Source organism: Ambystoma mexicanum, chromosome 2q (assembly GCF_040938575.1).
Source record: "Ambystoma mexicanum isolate Mex_15411 chromosome 2q, UKY_AmexF1_1, whole genome shotgun sequence".
NCBI lineage: Eukaryota > Metazoa > Chordata > Amphibia > Caudata > Ambystomatidae > Ambystoma > Ambystoma mexicanum.
The window spans coordinates 707,607,803-707,626,181 of NC_090924.1; the positions used below are offsets into that span (position 1 = coordinate 707,607,803).

The 18,379-nt window shown below is 43.8% G+C and overlaps 1 protein-coding gene across 4 annotated transcripts in view; it reads left to right on the forward strand.

Moving 5' to 3' along the window:
* The window catches only part of ACTR3B (actin related protein 3B), a 932,787-nt gene that overhangs the window by 890,169 nt on the left and 24,239 nt on the right, over positions 1 to 18,379 (forward strand). For 3 of the 4 annotated variants that reach the window (XM_069647932.1, XM_069647929.1, XM_069647931.1), the window contains one exon: positions 3,317 to 3,874. The exons of the other annotated variant lie outside the window; for it this stretch is intronic. In XM_069647932.1, coding sequence (XP_069504033.1) covers positions 3,317 to 3,412 — 96 coding nt within the window. In that variant the 3' untranslated portion in view covers positions 3,413 to 3,874. Of the gene's footprint in view, positions 1 to 3,316; positions 3,875 to 18,379 lie in introns of those variants that run through there. 4 annotated transcript variants of the gene reach the window in all.

Consider the following 18,379-nt stretch of genomic DNA (forward strand, 5'->3'; position numbering starts at 1 on the left):
TTCTTGTCCAGGTACCTGCTTCCAGCTCGCGACGAATGCCAGTCTGACAAAGCGAACCAATACATACATTACTTGATAAGTAATTCACTCCCCAAATCCATTACAATGGCTCAACTAATAGAAGCCCTGAAGAAGGACAAACTACTTAAAAGAATACAATAATTCCTGAAGTCAAATCAGCGGCATGTCAGACTCAACCAGGAATAATCTCTATCTCCAACCGAAGAGAGACATTTCCGCACCTTCAAACTCATCAGACACACACTATCCATGTCGCCAGAAGGGCTTGTGCTGAAGGAAAGCCGAATTGTCATCCGAGCAAGCCTTAGCACACTCGGGGCATACAGGAATAGTATTGACGAAACGGCAGCTTAGAACCAAGGTCTGTTTCCCCCTGATGGATGAAAAAGTGGAACAGCTACTAGATAAGTGCATCACATGCCAGGCGGTCGCCCTATGTACTTTTCCAGAGCCACTCAAAATGTTATCGATGCCTCTGCAAGTATGGGACGAGGTGGCCATTGACATGTTCGGCCCCCTGCTAAATGGCAAGTACGTGCTAGTGATTGTCAACGAGATGTCCCGATTCCCCGAGGTACACCTCATCCATTCCACAAGCGCCCAAGCAGTAATACCTGCTCTAGACAAGACTTTTGCGGACTACAGAATTCCATCCATCGTAAAATCAGACAATGGTCCATCCTTCAACGAATATGATTTTGCCATGTTCGTGGAACCTCTTGGTTTTCAACATCGCAAGATCATGCCACTGTGGCCACAAGCCAATGGAACAGTGGAGAAATTCATGAACAGCCTAAAATGTGTCCTCCAAGTCTGCTCCATTACCAATGGTTCATTCTTGCAGGCAATCGGCACACTATTACGAGACTATAGAAATACCCCTCACAGCTCGACTGGGAAATGTCTGTCCTCACTGATGTTTGGATGAGTAGTGAGAACCACACTACTACACAATCCCAATGCCGCTCTTCCCAACACCTACGTCAACACTGCAAGAGCAAAGGACAAGGAGAGCAAAATAAAGATGAAAGAATATGCGGATCAAAGGAGACACGCAAAACCAAGTTCCATCTTAATAGGAGGCCAGGTCCTGGTGCGACAAAATCAAGATGCCAAAGATACTCCTGCGTTCAAGCCAGAGCCAATGACCGTGACCCACATACAAGGTTCAATGATAACAGCAGCAAGCCCACAGGGCACCATCACACAGAACTCCTCATTCTTCCAGACATTCGAAGGCGAAAGAAGCCAGGCAAACCCTGATTTGACTAGGGCAGAAGATTCATCAGATTTAGACTCTGAATACAGAGAAGAAGACATAGATACTGATGACAGCGACAGTGACTGCATGGTAAGCAAGTCTCCACCCACACGCAGCCCATTGCGGAGAAAAGTGCGCAAGCCATCAAGATGGATAGAGGAAATGAATTAACGAACCCCAGTTTATATGTTAAAAAAGGGGAAGATGTGAGGTCCTATTTCTATTGTTACAAGGAGCCGTGCCTCCTTTCCGTTGCTATGCTTGAGTGGGCTGCGACCCACGTGTTTGATGTGGGCGGGGTCCCCGCTTAGGTGGCAGTTTACGCCTGATTCAGTAAAGAGCTACAAGCTGTAATCCCTGCTCTGCGTCTCATTTATCACATTGCTGTATTGCCTTATTACACATATAAATGTGCATTCAACACCAAGATGTGATCGTTGTCCAGTCCTGCCCTACGAATGGGCACAGCTCTGCCTAAAAATCTCCTGCATATGCTGAAACAATATAAATCATTCCTCGGGCCGATTTTCCCAAGGCTTCTTCCCTCAATGTTCTTTACATCAAATGATGGCTGAAAAGGACGCTTTTCCAAAATCCTCATACGAAACATTTTTGGTGGTTGATAGTTTAGTGATTTCCTTGCAATTACACGCTGGGGCCTCCAGAGAGGAACCGCAAGACGTAATTGTCTTTTCAGTGCTTTTATAATTGCTATGGGGAAACTTGTTTTCTTAAATACCTATAGATGCATAATTCACATATCAGTAATATGTGTCTGATTCACAAACGTACAGACAAGTGAAAATGACTTCTACGAGTATCAATGACTCATGTATGACACTTAAATCACAATCAAAGCTTTGGACACAGGTGAGTGTTAAATGAGTGCCCCAGTGTAGCAAATGTAAATGATTCTGTAAACCCACAACTGATCTATTTCCAAAGCAGTTTTGATGAATTTCCGAAAATGCGAGACCGGGGGCAAGATTACAGAAACTTTGCACGGGTTTAAATGCAACGTTTGCACGGTATTAGCACTAGGGCAAAGTGTGCCCCCTTTTTTAAAACAATGGTACACAGAAAACTTTTGCACCATGACAAGTGCTGTTTGGCAGGGTATAGGCACCAGGGCAAAAATGTGCCCTTAGTAAAAAAAAAGATCAATTTTCACTGCATTATTGCAACAGGGCAAAGTTTGCCCTAGTGCTAATACAGAATGTTATTAGCACTAGTGCAAACTCTGCCCTCTCTGCCCTGATAAAAAAAATGCATTGAAAATGTTTTTTTTTTTCACTGGGGCAATGTTTGCCATGGTGCTTGTACCATGCCAAACTGCACTTGCCATGGTGCAATAGTTTTCTATTATGTCCCAGTGTTTTTAAAAATAGGGCAAACTTTGCCCTAGTGCTAATACAGTCCAAATGTTGCACTTGCACCGGTGCAAAGTTTCTGTAATCTGGCCCCAGGTGTGAACTGTTTTTTCGGTAGCAGGCTATTTCTCCTTCAACTTGGCCTAAGTCAGAAATGTCCAGTACGATGGAAAAGTTGAGCAAGTTCATTATGTTTTTCTAAAATAGTCTTCCCAGTTCATTCAAATCCCTTTTTAGTTTCAGAAAAAATATCAACTTTTACATTTTGCATTTGTGCACGATTTGTCTCTGTGCGTGTTGCCTGCTGAGGACTTGCAACATGGCCTGTGTCCAAAATGCTTATTATTTTTCTGACTCCTGTACATTTGTGTATCAATTTAGCAAGTCGTCATTGTACCCCTTAGTAGTGTAACATACTGAAACTCGAGCAAGTGTGTAGTGGTATGTTCCTAATGAGTAAAAACCCACCGCCCGGCATGAAGTCCATCGCATCTCACAATGTGCGCATTGTAGTGTGCCACTAAGTGCGACCTGAAGCCTTATACTCACAAAATGGCGCCTTCATTTCGTTGTCACTGATCAGAAATCATGTACAGCTGACCAAGCGATATCTGCCCACTTTTAAGGTTCTAAGCTAAAAGTTGTCGTTTTCTTTGTTTTTCAGTCTGAATTTCATCACGTCTGTCACACCAAAAAGGACTATGATGAACACGGGGCCAGCATTTGTCGCCACAACCCTGTGTTTGGAGTGATGTCATAAATGCATGCCTCGGTTGTGATGAGGCAAACCTTGAGTTATGTGTTCGTTCACGGCTATGCTCGTGCGTGGAATGCTTGTTTAGCACAAACAGCTGCACTGTAGTCAGGGTGATTCTGATATAGGCCAATGACGTGCAGAGCGGTAAAACTACCTTCCTACATGTCAGCTTCTAGCTAATAGAATAGACACATTTGAAAGGGAAAATATTCGTTTGCAGAAGTTAATCTGTTTTTCTACACATCTTTACTTCCTGAAGCATGGCGGAAAGTTGTTGATGCAATCACCGTATGTCGATATTTAAAGTATGCGTAACAACTTTGTTTCAGTGAATTGTAAGGGATTTTAGTGATATACACGAATATGCTCACAATGCATGGGCATGTCCTGTGGCCATGCCCCGTGGACAATTTGGGTGTGTTTGAGGCACATGGTGCATGGTCATGCTCTGGGCACTGTTCCCACGCAGCATGCCCTGTGGCCATGCCTGCTGTACACTGAAGGTTTGTTTGTGTGTATCATTAGATTATTAGAAAACCTACAATATTCACTGAAAACCTTTGGGAAGTAGTTATGTCCAACATTCTGCAATGGAAATCTTAGAAATTCGCTAAAATAAGTTGAAGGGAAGTTATGTTTGCAACGCAGCATGTCTAATACACAGAAATTCACTGGTTATGTTTACTAAAGTAACCAACTCACCTACGGCCACGCATAAATATAAAAAAAATACTTGAAAATACTTGAGATGTCACTAGCATTTTACAAAAACATTAACACTTGTTTTGCGTAAACCTCTCAAAGGAAGCAATGTTCTAAAATACTGTGAGTGTGTCAAATTGCTATTGTGAATTTAGAACATTGTGCTTGTACAAAGCCACATAGGGTTATATTTGAATGGGGAATTAAATGTGGAATGGGCAAAAGTCTGTTGTCTAAAAAACAAACAACACTGCATGGTCATTTAAACAAAGGCTGCGTTGCTGCTGCAGAGAGTCAGTAAACAGGTCCAAGGGCAGCACACGTTAGCTGAAAGAAGGGTTGAAGGGACTTATTTTAGTGTTGAGAAGATCTGTACAGAAACTAAACAACGTTTAGATGGTATTGTGTTTAGACAGACTAAGGGTTATTTTATTCAGAATGAAGCATCCATCATTCAACATTACGTGATGGTGAGTAGGTGAGCGAAGATGACACGTTAAGAAATACATTCGCATTTTTGGGAGCAAGGAGTCTAGAACTCGGTTAACTGATAGATGCCTAAGACTAGTATACGCAGGAGCCTAGGGAACTTTGCAAAGTGACTGCATGTTATGAAAGGGTTATTATTTTGGGGTGCTCTCTGTGGGTGCGATTTCTCGCCGTCGCCAAAACCAGTACAAAAGGGACCCTATGAAAACTCAAACAGAAAAGAGTTGAGTAAACATTGCTTTATTAACACACAAGCATTCGCGAATGGGCCACAAGTTCAACCGTCTCGCAAAGCAAGTCGTCAAAGTGCCGCCCTTTGCCCTGCACATCGTGGTCCTTTTATACCCATCTGTTTTACATTGTCATACATTGCTGCACATAGATTATGTCCACCACAAGGCGGTTCCTCCCAATCATGACTTTGCATCAACGGTCAACAGTTCAACATCTGCTATTGTGGTTTCCTGTTATCTGTTATTCGCTCTCTCTCGTGCCCTTCTGTGTCCTTATCTCTGTGCACGAGGCTGTGCTTACTCATTCCTTCACCACCCGTAATCTGCAGATAGTTTTAGCAGGCTCAACATGCTTCGACATACAGTGACCAAACACAATTCTTCTGTTAAAACAAGTTCTTGCCAGGTCAGCAGGTCTTAAATGTCGCTGTATAAAGAGAAGGCCTCTTCTTTTAACAAAGGGTACATTCTTTTAACACATATGGTGATTAGTACAAACTCCAAGTGTGAGCACAACATTACATATGTATGCGTACCTTCAATCCACCCTTTGCTCACACTTGAGCATCAATCTAAACAGTCCTAGCATAAGCAGATGGCAGGAAAGCAACATCATCACATACTGTATGTACCATAATCTTCTCCAGGCCTCCCATGTCAAAAAATTCCTGTTGTACATGGCTTTTATCCATTGGATTTAGGCGCGTTATGCTGGAAGAACACATGGAAACACAGCACGACACACATACCGGGAAACATTGGATGCAGAGACAAATTCCTACAACTATTGCCGCTAGAACCAGTATAGGCGTAAGAAGTTGCCATCCAATTTCTTTCAGGAGCTTCATCCACCAGCTATCTCCTGACCCTTCCTCCTGGTGGATGCTATCCGCCACTTTATGCAGTTTGTTTACTCCATCCAGGATTCCTGTACTCCCTTCTGGTATGTAAACACAGCATTGGGATCCCACCAAAAAACAGACTCCGCCCCTTTCTGCAGTGAGTATGTCTAAGACATACCTATTTTGGAGAGCCACTAGCCGAATTGCTTTCATTTCATAAGTAATGTTTTCCATTAGGTCTGCAGATTCTTCGATTACGAACTCAAGGGCCCTGTTTAGCTTTTGGATTTCTTGACTGTTCATAAAGATGCCCGCTGGAGGAACCAGGACCCCCATCAGATCTATAAACGTTTCCCATCCTGTAGGTTGATACGTAGGAATTTTTGGGTTTACTGCTCGTTTATTTCTGCTGTGTATTTCTTTATGCAGAGTAGACGGGGCATATACCATCACAGCCGGCATTATTCTGGCTATGTAACATACCCCAACAAAATCTTTGGCTAACCACAAATAAGCCCTCTTGTTACAGACGTAGGCATGTCCTTCAATCTGTAACAATCCCTTCGTGTAGTTATTTAGATTCACCATTTGACTGCACCCCGAGATCATTCTTTGATTACCTCTTGCGCTCCTCTTAAAACATATATTCTTTGGCCTAAACTCTTGTGTGATGGTGATAGGGGGAGGAGGTTCTCTTACTATCTGTACCATAGCAGGTGCAAGCCCGATTCCCTCAGTTTTGATTTTATAGCGTATCTTTTCCTTTAGAAGGGTTTTGTTCTCTCCTCTAACATAACAAGCGGTATTCGGTATCATGTATTGCTGTGCTGACACTATTCTCATGTAAATTAATGTACACCCGGCATCCTCAGTAACTGGCGATGCGTACACTGGGATGCCTTCACTGCTATGTCGGGGCATGTGGGTGCAGATCCAGCAATCAGTTTTATTCACTACCCCATATGTTGTGTTTATTATCTTCACGTATTCATTTTTAGCATAGTATTCCGGGTCGTGTTGGTCATAGGCATCTCGATTCCTGCTCTTGACCCAATCTGTTCTCCCTGTTTCATTTGACTCGGGCAACAGGTTCTTTAATTCATATCTAGATGGATGTTCCAGATACCAGAATATTATGGCAAATGCTATTAGTACTACTATCGTGCATACAGAAAACAAAATTTTGCCTCTTGTGGTACAAACTGGTATTTTCCTCTTACCTTCTGTGTTTGAGGAGCATACACTTATCCGTTCAGGGACTAAACCAGCATACACGGGTGTAGACATAGTTCAGTATATGGCTCAGTATACAGCGTATATCAGTTGCAACCTAGCGATATAGCAATATCCCCTATTTAAAGCACCAGTGTCCTTATTACTCTAATAGTGGTAGGTCTCACTGAAAACCTTCATCCGATCTGTCCCACGTCTCGTAGTGCCTGTCCCAGGAGGGGAACGCCGAAGGCCCTTCAGGCTACAAGCCCGTCGTCTTCAGTAAGGCACAATTCTGCTAAAACCAACAAGAGAGTCCAAATGTTCATCTCCCTAATGATCAAAGTTCAAAACAGTGTCCTTACACGTTGCTTGGCACATACACGTCACGGGATCGGAGGCGATGGGCACACCTACTAGTGGCATCTGGCAGTACTGTTGCAACCTGGGGTTGGTTGGTTCCCTTTTCCGGAGGAATCAGTAATGGAAGCGTCTTCTTGACGTGATTCACGTGGTACCAGTGCGGTTTGCCATCAACTTTTACCGCAGTTTGTGTTGCGAGGAGAACCTGAAACGGGCCCCTCCATCTGGGTTGCAGTCCGCTGGTGTGATCGAAGGCTTTTATAACAACCCAGTCACCGGGCTGCACGTCGTGACCTTCTCCTATCAGAGGAGATGGAGCTACTGCGTTCACCTGTGCATTAATAGAAATCAGTCTATTAGTTAACCCAATACAGTACTGTTGTAATGCAGGCCATGCTTGCTCAGACAATCTCTTAGGTGATTTGGGGGTCCCAATACTTGGTGGGCGCCCCATAACAATTTCGAAAGGAGATAAACCATGTGTACGCTTAGGCATAGTACGCATACTCAATAATGCAATAGGCAATGCATCCGGCCATTTCAGTCCCGTTTCAGCACAAGCCTTAGCCAGTTTGTTCTTCAGTACCTTATTTGTGCCCTCTATATCTCATCACCAAACAGTAGGAATGTTTATTTACAGGCTCCAGCTGTATAAAGTCCATATACACCACCTCAAAAGGGCAGGTGGGTAACTTACTGTGGCCCGCCGGGGCCGGTACACCTTTCCCCACATTATATAAAACACATATTTCACATTGTTTTGCCCATTGGCGACAATACATTCCCAATCTTTTGTTGTACCACACAGTACTTAAAACTTCTTCCATAGTTCTTGCGTTAACGTGGGTTGGACCATGAGCCACGCTCACTATCACAGGTAAGTATGCGTCAGGTAGTACCCAGGTGTTCGTTTTGGTATGTGCCCATAGCCCATCTACCGTCTCCTCATATTGATCATCCTTGTGCCAAGATAGTCTTTCTTCAATGGTTGCATCTGCTTGGATTTCCTTTACGCGCTCCTTCGTCCCTTCCATAGTCACATCCCTCCCCACTATGAGCTGTCGGGCTTCCCACCGAGTGTCCCTTGTGGCAGCTAGTTTAGCCATCTGGTCAGCCAAAGAATTTCCCTGCGTGACATAATCCAGTGTTTTTTTATGCGCTGAGCACTTCACTACGGCCACCATTTTGGGCAGCGTAAGGGCTTGCAATAATTCAGCAATCAATCGGGCATGTTTAATAGTATCACCTTGGGAGGTTAAAAACCCACGCTCTCCCCAGAGTTTACCAAAACTGGAAACCACCCCATGAGCGTAGGCTGAATCAGTATAAATTGTCACTTTCATACCGCTGCTTAACACTAATGCTCTTGTTAGCGCAATTAATTCTGCTGCCTGGGCCGATTTTTCACACACTTTCCCACTCTCAATCAACCGTTCCCCTGTAGTTACTGCATACCCTGCTGTTGTCTCCCCATTTGGCAGTTTGAAACAGGAACCATCACAGAATAATATACCCTCATTATCAACCAGCGGGGTGTCTTGCAGGTCTGCTCTACCCTTAGTGTGTTCTTCCATTTGAATCACACAATCATGCCTAATGTCATCAGGTGAGGTGGGCAAAGGAAGCAGTGTCGCTGGATTCAAAGTGTTACACCGTTCAATTTTTACATTACTGGCAAACAGGATCATCTCATACTGTGTGAGTCTAGCTGTAGTCAAATGCTGTGTATGCACTCTATTCAGAAGAACATCTACCGTATGTGGAACCTTTACTGTTACTTCACTCCCTAGGATGAAACCTGCACTTTGTTTTAGGGCTGTCGCTGCTGCAACTACTGCTCTCATGCATGGGGGTAGGCCTCGAGCTACTGAGTCCAGAGTGCTAGAAAAATATGCACATGGTCTCTGTTTACCCCCTTGTTCCTGTGTCAAGACTGACACAGCGCAACCTTCCTGTTCATCAACAAAAAGGCAAAATCTCTTAGTATAATCAGGTGTGCCTGTTTCCAGCTCCCGTGTCTACCAGACATCTCAAGTTTCGGTGGGGGCCGATCCTAATAGAGGCATAAGGCCCCCTTTGGTCTATAGGAACCTGCACCACTCCCGCTATCTCATTCCGGCATCCTCAGGACATATCGCTTGTGTTATCCTGAAAATCATTGTTATAGTATACCCCTTCTCCACATTCTTCACCCTGGCATACACCTTGTACTTGTGTCGTTTGTTGTGGCTGATACAGTAGATTGGGGGGAGGCGGGGCCGGCCAGGGAACATCCCCTCTTGCTTGTCCGTCAAAGGCATTGGGTTGAGGGGGTTTAAACATTCTATTGTCTTGGTTGCCGTACCCACCAGTCCTATTTCCTGGGGCAAATGTTGTCTGTGAAGGGGGCCGTACGCCCCTTCCTCTCCCACCACTCTGGGGACACTGGGATTTCCAGTGTCCGGGTCTCTTGCAGAAGGCACATACATCTTGGGGTAGCCCATCCCTCCTCCCATATAGCGCACCTCCTTGCACTGTACCTCTTCCTGTCCCTTGGCCCCCTATCATGTTGCTACTATAGCCCTGTGACGGGCCGTTATAATTGTAGTTATACCTGCCTTGGGGCCCTTGATGCAACTGTTGCATCAACACTTTGGTTTTTAAATCCTTCTCTTGTCGTGCCTTTTGTTGTCCCTTCACTCTTTCCCCTCTTTCGTAATACCTAGCCATTTCGAGGAGATCCCGGGGGTTCCTAGTCATCCATGTACTTTCTGCCCTCCTAATGTTCTCCTGAATTGGCCCGTGGAGCCCCTCTACAAAGTTTGTGGCAAAGTACCGTTGGCCCGTTTCAGACCCTATCTCTAGCCCACTGTGCGCTTTGAATGCTGCTTCATAACGCAGAAAGTACTGTGCTACTTCCTCACTTGCACCCTGTATCACAGCGGACAGTTTCTCCACATTCACATCAAATGGGGGTAACACCTTTTCTAGAGCCCTCAGGACTGCCATGCCATGCCCCCTTAGGGGTTCAGGATATTCCTCATGCAGTTTTCTATTTTTGCTCGCATCCATTACATCTTTCCATTTTATTGTTTCATTGTCTTTGGCACGAAAGGGGGTCCATATTTCTTCTGGGACAATGGCTAACAATATGTTATCTACATCCTCTACGGTAAATAACCCTGGTCTGAATAACTTTCCTACTTCTTTGTAGAATCCTGCCGGGTCTATACGGGGGTCGGGGATGGACTTGGTGATATGCATTAATTCAATTCGGGATAAAGGGACATACACATAGGTGCGCATCATGTTACCAGTGGCTGCCTCTATGGTGGGTTGGCACTCTCTCATTGGCATTAATAGTAACTTTTCCGTATTTGTTTGTTCACTCACAGGGGCCTGCGCTGGTGGCGAAACAGAGGATTGATGACTAAGAGCTTTCTCTTTTATTTTTTTATAATCTTTTAATAGTTTCTCCACCTTAGCCATCCTCCATTCTTCCGCCCCTGAATCATCCACTCTTATATTAGATAGCAGTTTCTTATCCAATTCCGTCCTAATCCTATTCCACTGGGACACATATCTAGGCTCCTTTTCCTCTTCTATATCATCCACCCTAATAAGAAGATATTTAATTACGTTTACTTGTATAGGCCAGCCAAGGCCCTCCATCAGACTCACCAGGGTGGACATGGACTGCGAGTGTATGGATGCTATCATACGATTAGCTACGTTTTGGCCCGCCTGGTCTGCATCTTTGAGTTTAGCCTCTCTTTCCCTCACCTCTCTTTCCCATGCCCTCTTTTCCTTCTCCCATTCAACACCGCCCCTTATGACTTCCGCTATTATGTCGGACATACATCCCCATAACTGAACACTGGACGCAGTCACTGGTAGTAACGCAACAGCGTCCTGATATGCTGAGGGCAGATCCGCAGTACTCTGTCCTCTCAATTTACAGTTACCCTCATGAAAGGTATATAGTTTAGTGGCCACTGTCCTAAATTCCAAAGGTGTCAAACGCCCCAATTGGTCCCGTAGGCTGTCATTGAGGGGTGTGCCATACAGCCCGGTCATAAGGATTTGCAAGTCTCCATCTCTATCCTTTTCTACAGTAGTCGTTCTCCTATGGTCTATCAACCTATCTGGGTTTCCATACTTCATTGGGAATTCCACCCTTTCACCCTCACTATCTGTCGGTGGAGCTGTAGCTCCTGGAAACAATAATTCAGTCGTTGTTTGTTCTGCTTCTAGCCCTATCACATCTTCATATCGAGGCACCGGCACGGCAGGATACATACCCCCACTGTTCTTAATCATCATATGTCTATCCAACTGATCTAGCCTCTCGCCCTTCTCTTTTATCTCTAGATCATGTAATTTTTGATTTACCGTTCTCTTCTGCTCCTTTGCTTTTTGTTTGTTCTGAGCATTGCGCCTGCGCATTGCTTCTACCCTCCATAGTCGTATAGCCTCAAACTGTGCGGGTCTGACCCGTCTTTTACTAATTCTATTTCTACTTTGGATATGTGGTCCACATCAAAGGACCCGGTGTCTGGCCATTTATGCTCAATCAAATCTTTTGTGTATTCGGACCATTCTTTTAAGAACAATGTTGAATTCAATCCATGTTTAATCAACATATCAAATGCAGGGGTTCCTTCAAGAGGGGCATAGTGTCTCTTGCCTATACCACTCTTGCTGGAAGCCGCTTGACCCATTTTGTTGGTATACCACAATTGCCTAAAACACTCACCTTTCCCAAATATGCACCTATTGGCTAACAATAATAATACATCCTCCTGGCGTATCTAACATATCATATCATCATTTCAACATTACTTCTTCATAGACGGACTTACCACCGTCCTCTTCACAAACCCTGAATCATTATTTCCTTATTCCATCATGCATCCGTCCATACCACTTATCTTAAGGGTCCCGCCAGAGTGTTCCGGACCCGAAGGGCGACAGCCTGCTGTTCCACCGCCAACGGAGCCGGAAAAACAAGGATGACGCGTTGGTTGCAATCAAAGGTGCGGATTCAGTTGTTGGGGCCCCGTGATCAATTCCTTCTCCGGTTCCGCCGCGGCGTTCCTCACCCAGTGACGGACTGTCGCTCCTTCGCGTCCCACTTCTGACACCAAAATTGTGGGTGCGATTTCTCGCCGTCGCCAAAACCAGTACAAAAGGGACCCTATGAAAACTCAAACAGAAAAGAGTTGAGTAAACATTGCTTTATTAACACACAAGCATTCGCGAATGGGCCACAAGTTCAACCGTCTCGCAAAGCAAGTCGTCAAAGTGCCGCCCTTTGCCCTGCACATCGTGGTCCTTTTATACCCATCTGTTTTACATTGTCATACATTGCTGCACATAGATTATGTCCACCACAAGGCGGTTCCTCCCAATCATGACTTTGCATCAACGGTCAACAGTTCAACATCTGCTATTGTGGTTTCCTGTTATCTGTTATTCGCTCTCTCTCGTGCCCTTCTGTGTCCTTATCTCTGTGCACGAGGCTGTGCTTACTCATTCCTTCACCACCCGTAATCTGCAGATAGTTTTAGCAGGCTCAACATGCTTCGACATACAGTGACCAAACACAATTCTTCTGTTAAAACAAGTTCTTGCCAGGTCAGCAGGTCTTAAATGTCGCTGTATAAAGAGAAGGCCTCTTCTTTTAACAAAGGGTACATTCTTTTAACACATATGGTGATTAGTACAAACTCCAAGTGTGAGCACAACATTACATATGTATGCGTACCTTCATCTCCCTAAAATCTGGGCTGGATAAGGAGGGCTGATGTCTACCCTACTGGAAGGAGAGGCCTACACATTTGCACCCAGAAAATGCAAGCTGGTTTCTGTTTATGAACATTTTGAAAAGACGAATGATGGCCATGAGTACTGCTGGTTTCCATCAAACTACAAAAGAGGATCGGGGGTGTAGCGAGAGGCCAAGATTGCAAACACCCTTCTGACTGCTCTGTGTGTGTGTCAATGCAATCTGCAAGCAACCATGGACGGGCAAAATAAAACAAGACCGGCAACTACGTAAGTATTTAGTTAGGTGCCTGGGAAACAAGTGGCTGTTGGCCTGCACTGCGCAAGTATTTTTAAAGGTGACGCCGCATATTCAGCACAATGGCTGTAAACCGCATATTGTAGATTCAATTCAACTCTTAGTGACAATTACCTTGGAGAGCACAGATGAAGGGACATTTGATGTGTTTCTATGAGTATGATCTGATTGTTTATTAGAACTAAAGTTCTGCATATTATTTTTAACAAGAATATTGATGGCTCGCTGAATGTGCATTAGAATTACAGTATTGTAGCTTTAATTTTAATGAGAAGAAAGCTCGATGATTTGTGAATATCTTGGTTTTTAATTAATAAAAGCAGATACTTTAATAAGCAAAATCAGAGATTTGGGATTATGTTAACATTGCCATTCAGGCACATCTAATAATCCATGCAAGTTTAAAAGCCTTGACAATTTAATAAAGAGGCTTCTGGGTGTGCCAGATCTCACTTTACATGGCTGTTAGCCCCACATTATAAAATAATTCATGTAGACATATCATAAGGACTATTATCACATGAAAGCAAATCAATTATCTTTCAAAAACCCTTACATGTACATTTATTGGTGCTCCTTGTACAGGAAACTCAGTCAAGGGAAACATTGAGGTGTGAACAAGGTCTGACAAGCAATCCCAGATGTTTTAGAAAGTATTTATTAAAACAATTAAGTACATAATTAATGAATGGAAATGTGCGCAATTGAGCATTTTCTTTCAGGATACTGAAGGCATTGACAGGGTAACAATGAAAAAAAAATATTCCTACACTGTTCTTCTTTCTCTACAGCAGGTACTGGGCCTCATTACGACCCAGGCGGTAAGTTACCGTCTGGGCCGTGACTTTACCACCATGGTGTAAACTACGTTTACGCCATGGTGGTTGGCGGACTTACCGCCCCATTCCGAGGTTGGCGGGGGCGGTAAGTCCCCAATCCCCATTTACCCTTCCCCATTCCCATTTTTGCCCCATAGGGCATAATGGGAGTGGGGAAGGTGTTAATTACGCCACCGTAAATTACGGTGGCGTAGTTAACTCCATGGTCCCTTAGCGCCATGGATTTTAACACCTGCTAAAAGCAGGTGTTAAAAGCGCCATGGCGCTAAGGGACCTCGTACTCAGGCGGTAAGGGTCGGCGCTGTTAACGCTGCCGTAAACCCCTTACCGCCTGGGTCGTAATGAGGCCCACTGACTACTAAAATGTTTAAACATTTTTCATTTTTTCGCATTTTTCTGTTATTAGGATACACTACATGTTTGTTTTTGCACCACACTATGTTAGAAAAATAAGTGGATGTTCGAAAACACACGAATAAGGCTGACAAATGGATACTAGAATTTTTGTATTGTTCTAATTGGCACAATACTTTATAATTAATTGATATTTTCAGAGGTTCACATTTCTTTCAATATTCCTCGAAAGGGAATACAATTCCCAAATCAATTTCTGCATGTTTTCTTATTTTAATTATGCACCAGCGAACTAATTAGAAAATATATATTTTTTAATGTTTTGAAAAACGTTTTTGTTTCATTGCAAATGACCGAGATAACTAGTTCAGCGTTAAGATAAGACAATATTTAAAAAAGCAAATTATTTGTGTCTGTGGAAGGGAAGTCACAAAATCTGTCTGTTTGGAGAGAGAGGATACAAAGCGAAGTAACAACTACAGATCTTAATGATTTTTGGGGTAGTGGTACTTTATTGAATAATTGTTTTATGAATATTTTTGAATCATCGATCACAAAGGCGAAAAGAATTACTTTATAAAACTCGCAGCATAGCTGTACGATCTCTCACATAGCTGTTTTGGGGACCGCAAGCAACAGATAACCCCAAAAACATTTTTGTAGACCAAGTTACACAATGTGAGGGTAAAAAAATCCCAGACAATTCTGAGCTTATCTTTTTAGAAAAAGCAAGTGCACTGATTCTCACAGAATTAAGTGCTCTTATGGGTGATCATGCAGATTATTGAAATAAAATATAGATTAAATGATCTATACATAAGAGAGAGAGAGAGTTTCAAACAGAAAAAAATTACTGGTCACGGATATACCAAGAGTTATTAAATAACTGGGTACAAATAGACACCACATGCAGGCAATTATCTGTGGAGGCTGAGTATACATTGATCAATAGAATTCCAATATTTTAAAAGGTTAAATAAGATAATAATCACATTGCAAAATCATTTGAGTTGCTGCAAGGGGAATATAACTCACTCCAGGACCATAACACAGACGTAATTTGTATACATCAACAATTTACAAGCATTACAGGATAAAATGAAAATATGCCAGCTTACCTTGAGCATAATGAGAACAGTACTATTTCTAATTATGTAGATCTCACACTTTTCATAGCGAGACTAGCCCGCACAAGAAAGAATGTGGCACTGCTACAAGAGACAAGTAATAAATATATTGGGTGACATTTTGATTCAAAATCTAATGCATGTCACTGAGGTGCTGTAATCCTATATTCCTTAACCACACTATTGCTAAATTCTTCTGGGTTATTATTTCCACAGGACCTTTTGTTCAGATTAGTTACTCAAAAGACTTGCAATACTTCAAGAACTATCAGCCACTAACTCAGGCAATATTTGTGGTTTGAAATTATGGGGCTGATTCATGGAATTCGTGCGCCGAAAAACAGGGATTTGTGCGCCATTCTGTCTGCGAATACCCATTTGTTAAACAGGGATTTGCGGGCATAAAGGCGCACAAATCCCGCACAAATTCCATGAATCAGCCCCTATATCTTAGTATAAAATTATAATTTAGTGTAGGGATTGGTGTGATTACAATGCATGCCCTTGGGTGACATGCTTGTATTTCAAAATTATTCTAATCACACAAGTGTCAGATTACACGGACTCAAGGATGGGTTTGAGTTTGAAACTGGAGACATGGCTTCATTATACCAAGTTTTGATCAGAATGCAGCAAAATGTTATAATGGTTAATTTTGCTTTGTGTTTTTTTACCTTCATTTGTATTTAGCATTCTTTTTTGTTAAGATGGCGTCTATATATTTAATGCCAATATTGTATAGGTTCACCAAATTGATGTTCTAACTTGAATCAATGTTATTCAGTCTTTTGTTTGCCCAAGAGAATCTTTTATGAGCAAAACACATGTTTCCAGAGGAGGTGACATCACCTGTTTACTTTTTCACATTCACTATATTGACAATGGGCCTCATTACAAGGTTGGCGGTCTGGTAAAATTGATGCCGGTATTACTGTACCAGCATCGTTTACCAGACTGGAGTATTACGAGCTGCGATGCCAGTGTCACCGGCATCGACAGGGACCTGCTGTGACCGGCTTCTCCCTTGCCGGTATGAGCGCGGACACTCGGAAGCAGTGCCAGTGACACCGGCATGCTGCAGTTAAGTGCACATTAAGGGCCTCATTACACGGATGGCGGTAAGGATTTACCGGTACCGGTAAAATACCGGTACCGGTAAATCCTTACCGCCTTACTACGAGGTCCCTTTGTGGGTTGGGGTATTTAACACCTGCTTTTTGCAGGCGTTAAAAACCAACCCGCAAAGGGACCCAGGGAGCTAATTACGGTACTGCAATTTGCGGTACCGTAATTAGCGCCTTCCCCATTCCCATTGAGCCCTATGGGGCGAAAATGGGAATGGGGAAGGGCAATGGTGGAAGGGGGAATTGCCGCCCCGCCAACCTTGGAATGGGGCGGTAATTCCCCTTTCTGCCAAGGCGGTGCCGGTATCTTACCGGCATGAATCATGGCGCTAATAGCGCCATGGTTCACCGCCATCCGTGTAATGAGGCCCTAAGAGTTGCACGGACATACAATTACCGGCATGGAGATGCCGGTAATAACGGATACCATGATGCCGTTAACACCAGCATCGCGGACCAGGCGTTAACAGGTATCTGCTGTGTAGAAGCCTGCCACAGGTGCACACAATCAGCACAGGTGGAGGCAACGGAGTCTGCTACAGCACAAAAGGAGCACTCCCACACACCACAGCCCCCCTCCCAAATCCACAATGCTACCATTAGCAGTTGCAATACTAGGGCTGGAGGACATGCCTACACTGCTACTCCTTGAGCAAGCAGCGAACCATAGAATGCAGTGGAGGCGCAGTGTCAAGGGTTTTGACCCCTGTTGAATCAATAGACTGGGTAGATGTGGGGATGAGCTGTCGCCGCCCATTATTCTATCCCAGAACAAACTAAATCAATAGACTGGGTGGATGTGGGGATGAGCTGTCGCCGCTCACATTCACGCCAGAATCCAGCAGAACTGCGCAGTTTGCGCACACCAAAATGGTCACCTGATCTGCCACCCACCAGTGCAAAGAAAGGTGGTTCTGTTCAAAATCCGTTTTTTTTAAATGTCAAAAAGTTGCTAAAATCATGGGCACAAGACCACTCTAAAGATACAACCTTCTTGTGGGGTGTTCCACATCACCACTCTACTGTAAGGATGCCATCAAAATAATGTTAAGCAAGGGTCCTATACTATCAAGCAAAAACCACTCTATTGAAATGCAGTAATTCAAGACAGATCCCAAAAATGGGTGCAGTACCAGCTTTGTCCACAAACTGGCGCTAGCAGTCTAACCTATGACAGGGAAACTGTATTTAGGAGTTGCAAGAGGGGCAGGGACTTCAAAGCCTGTTGGTTAATTAAAAATCTTAGCCACCTGCTGTTCCCAGAGGCCAAGAGGCTGAGAACTCTTAACACCCCAGAGACTCACAACAGGAGGCACGATATCACATGGCCCTTCTGAGTGAGAGGGAGGGGGTTTCCCCTTCAGCCTGGAGGAGAGAGACAATAGCCCCTTTCAGTTGAATGGGGTATGCTAATTTTGAATGTTGACTGTAAACTGAGAGCTGCCTGTGAGCAGAGACATGTGATCCTGACCCACCCAGCTTCAAGGGGGCGGGCAACTTGAGTGTGGATTCATATTGCAGCAAATATATATTTTATAGAAACCATGATAACTTATTGTAGCCAAATGACAGGAATGTACAACTTTGAGATTCTTAGTATGAAAAATGCCCTCACGATTTG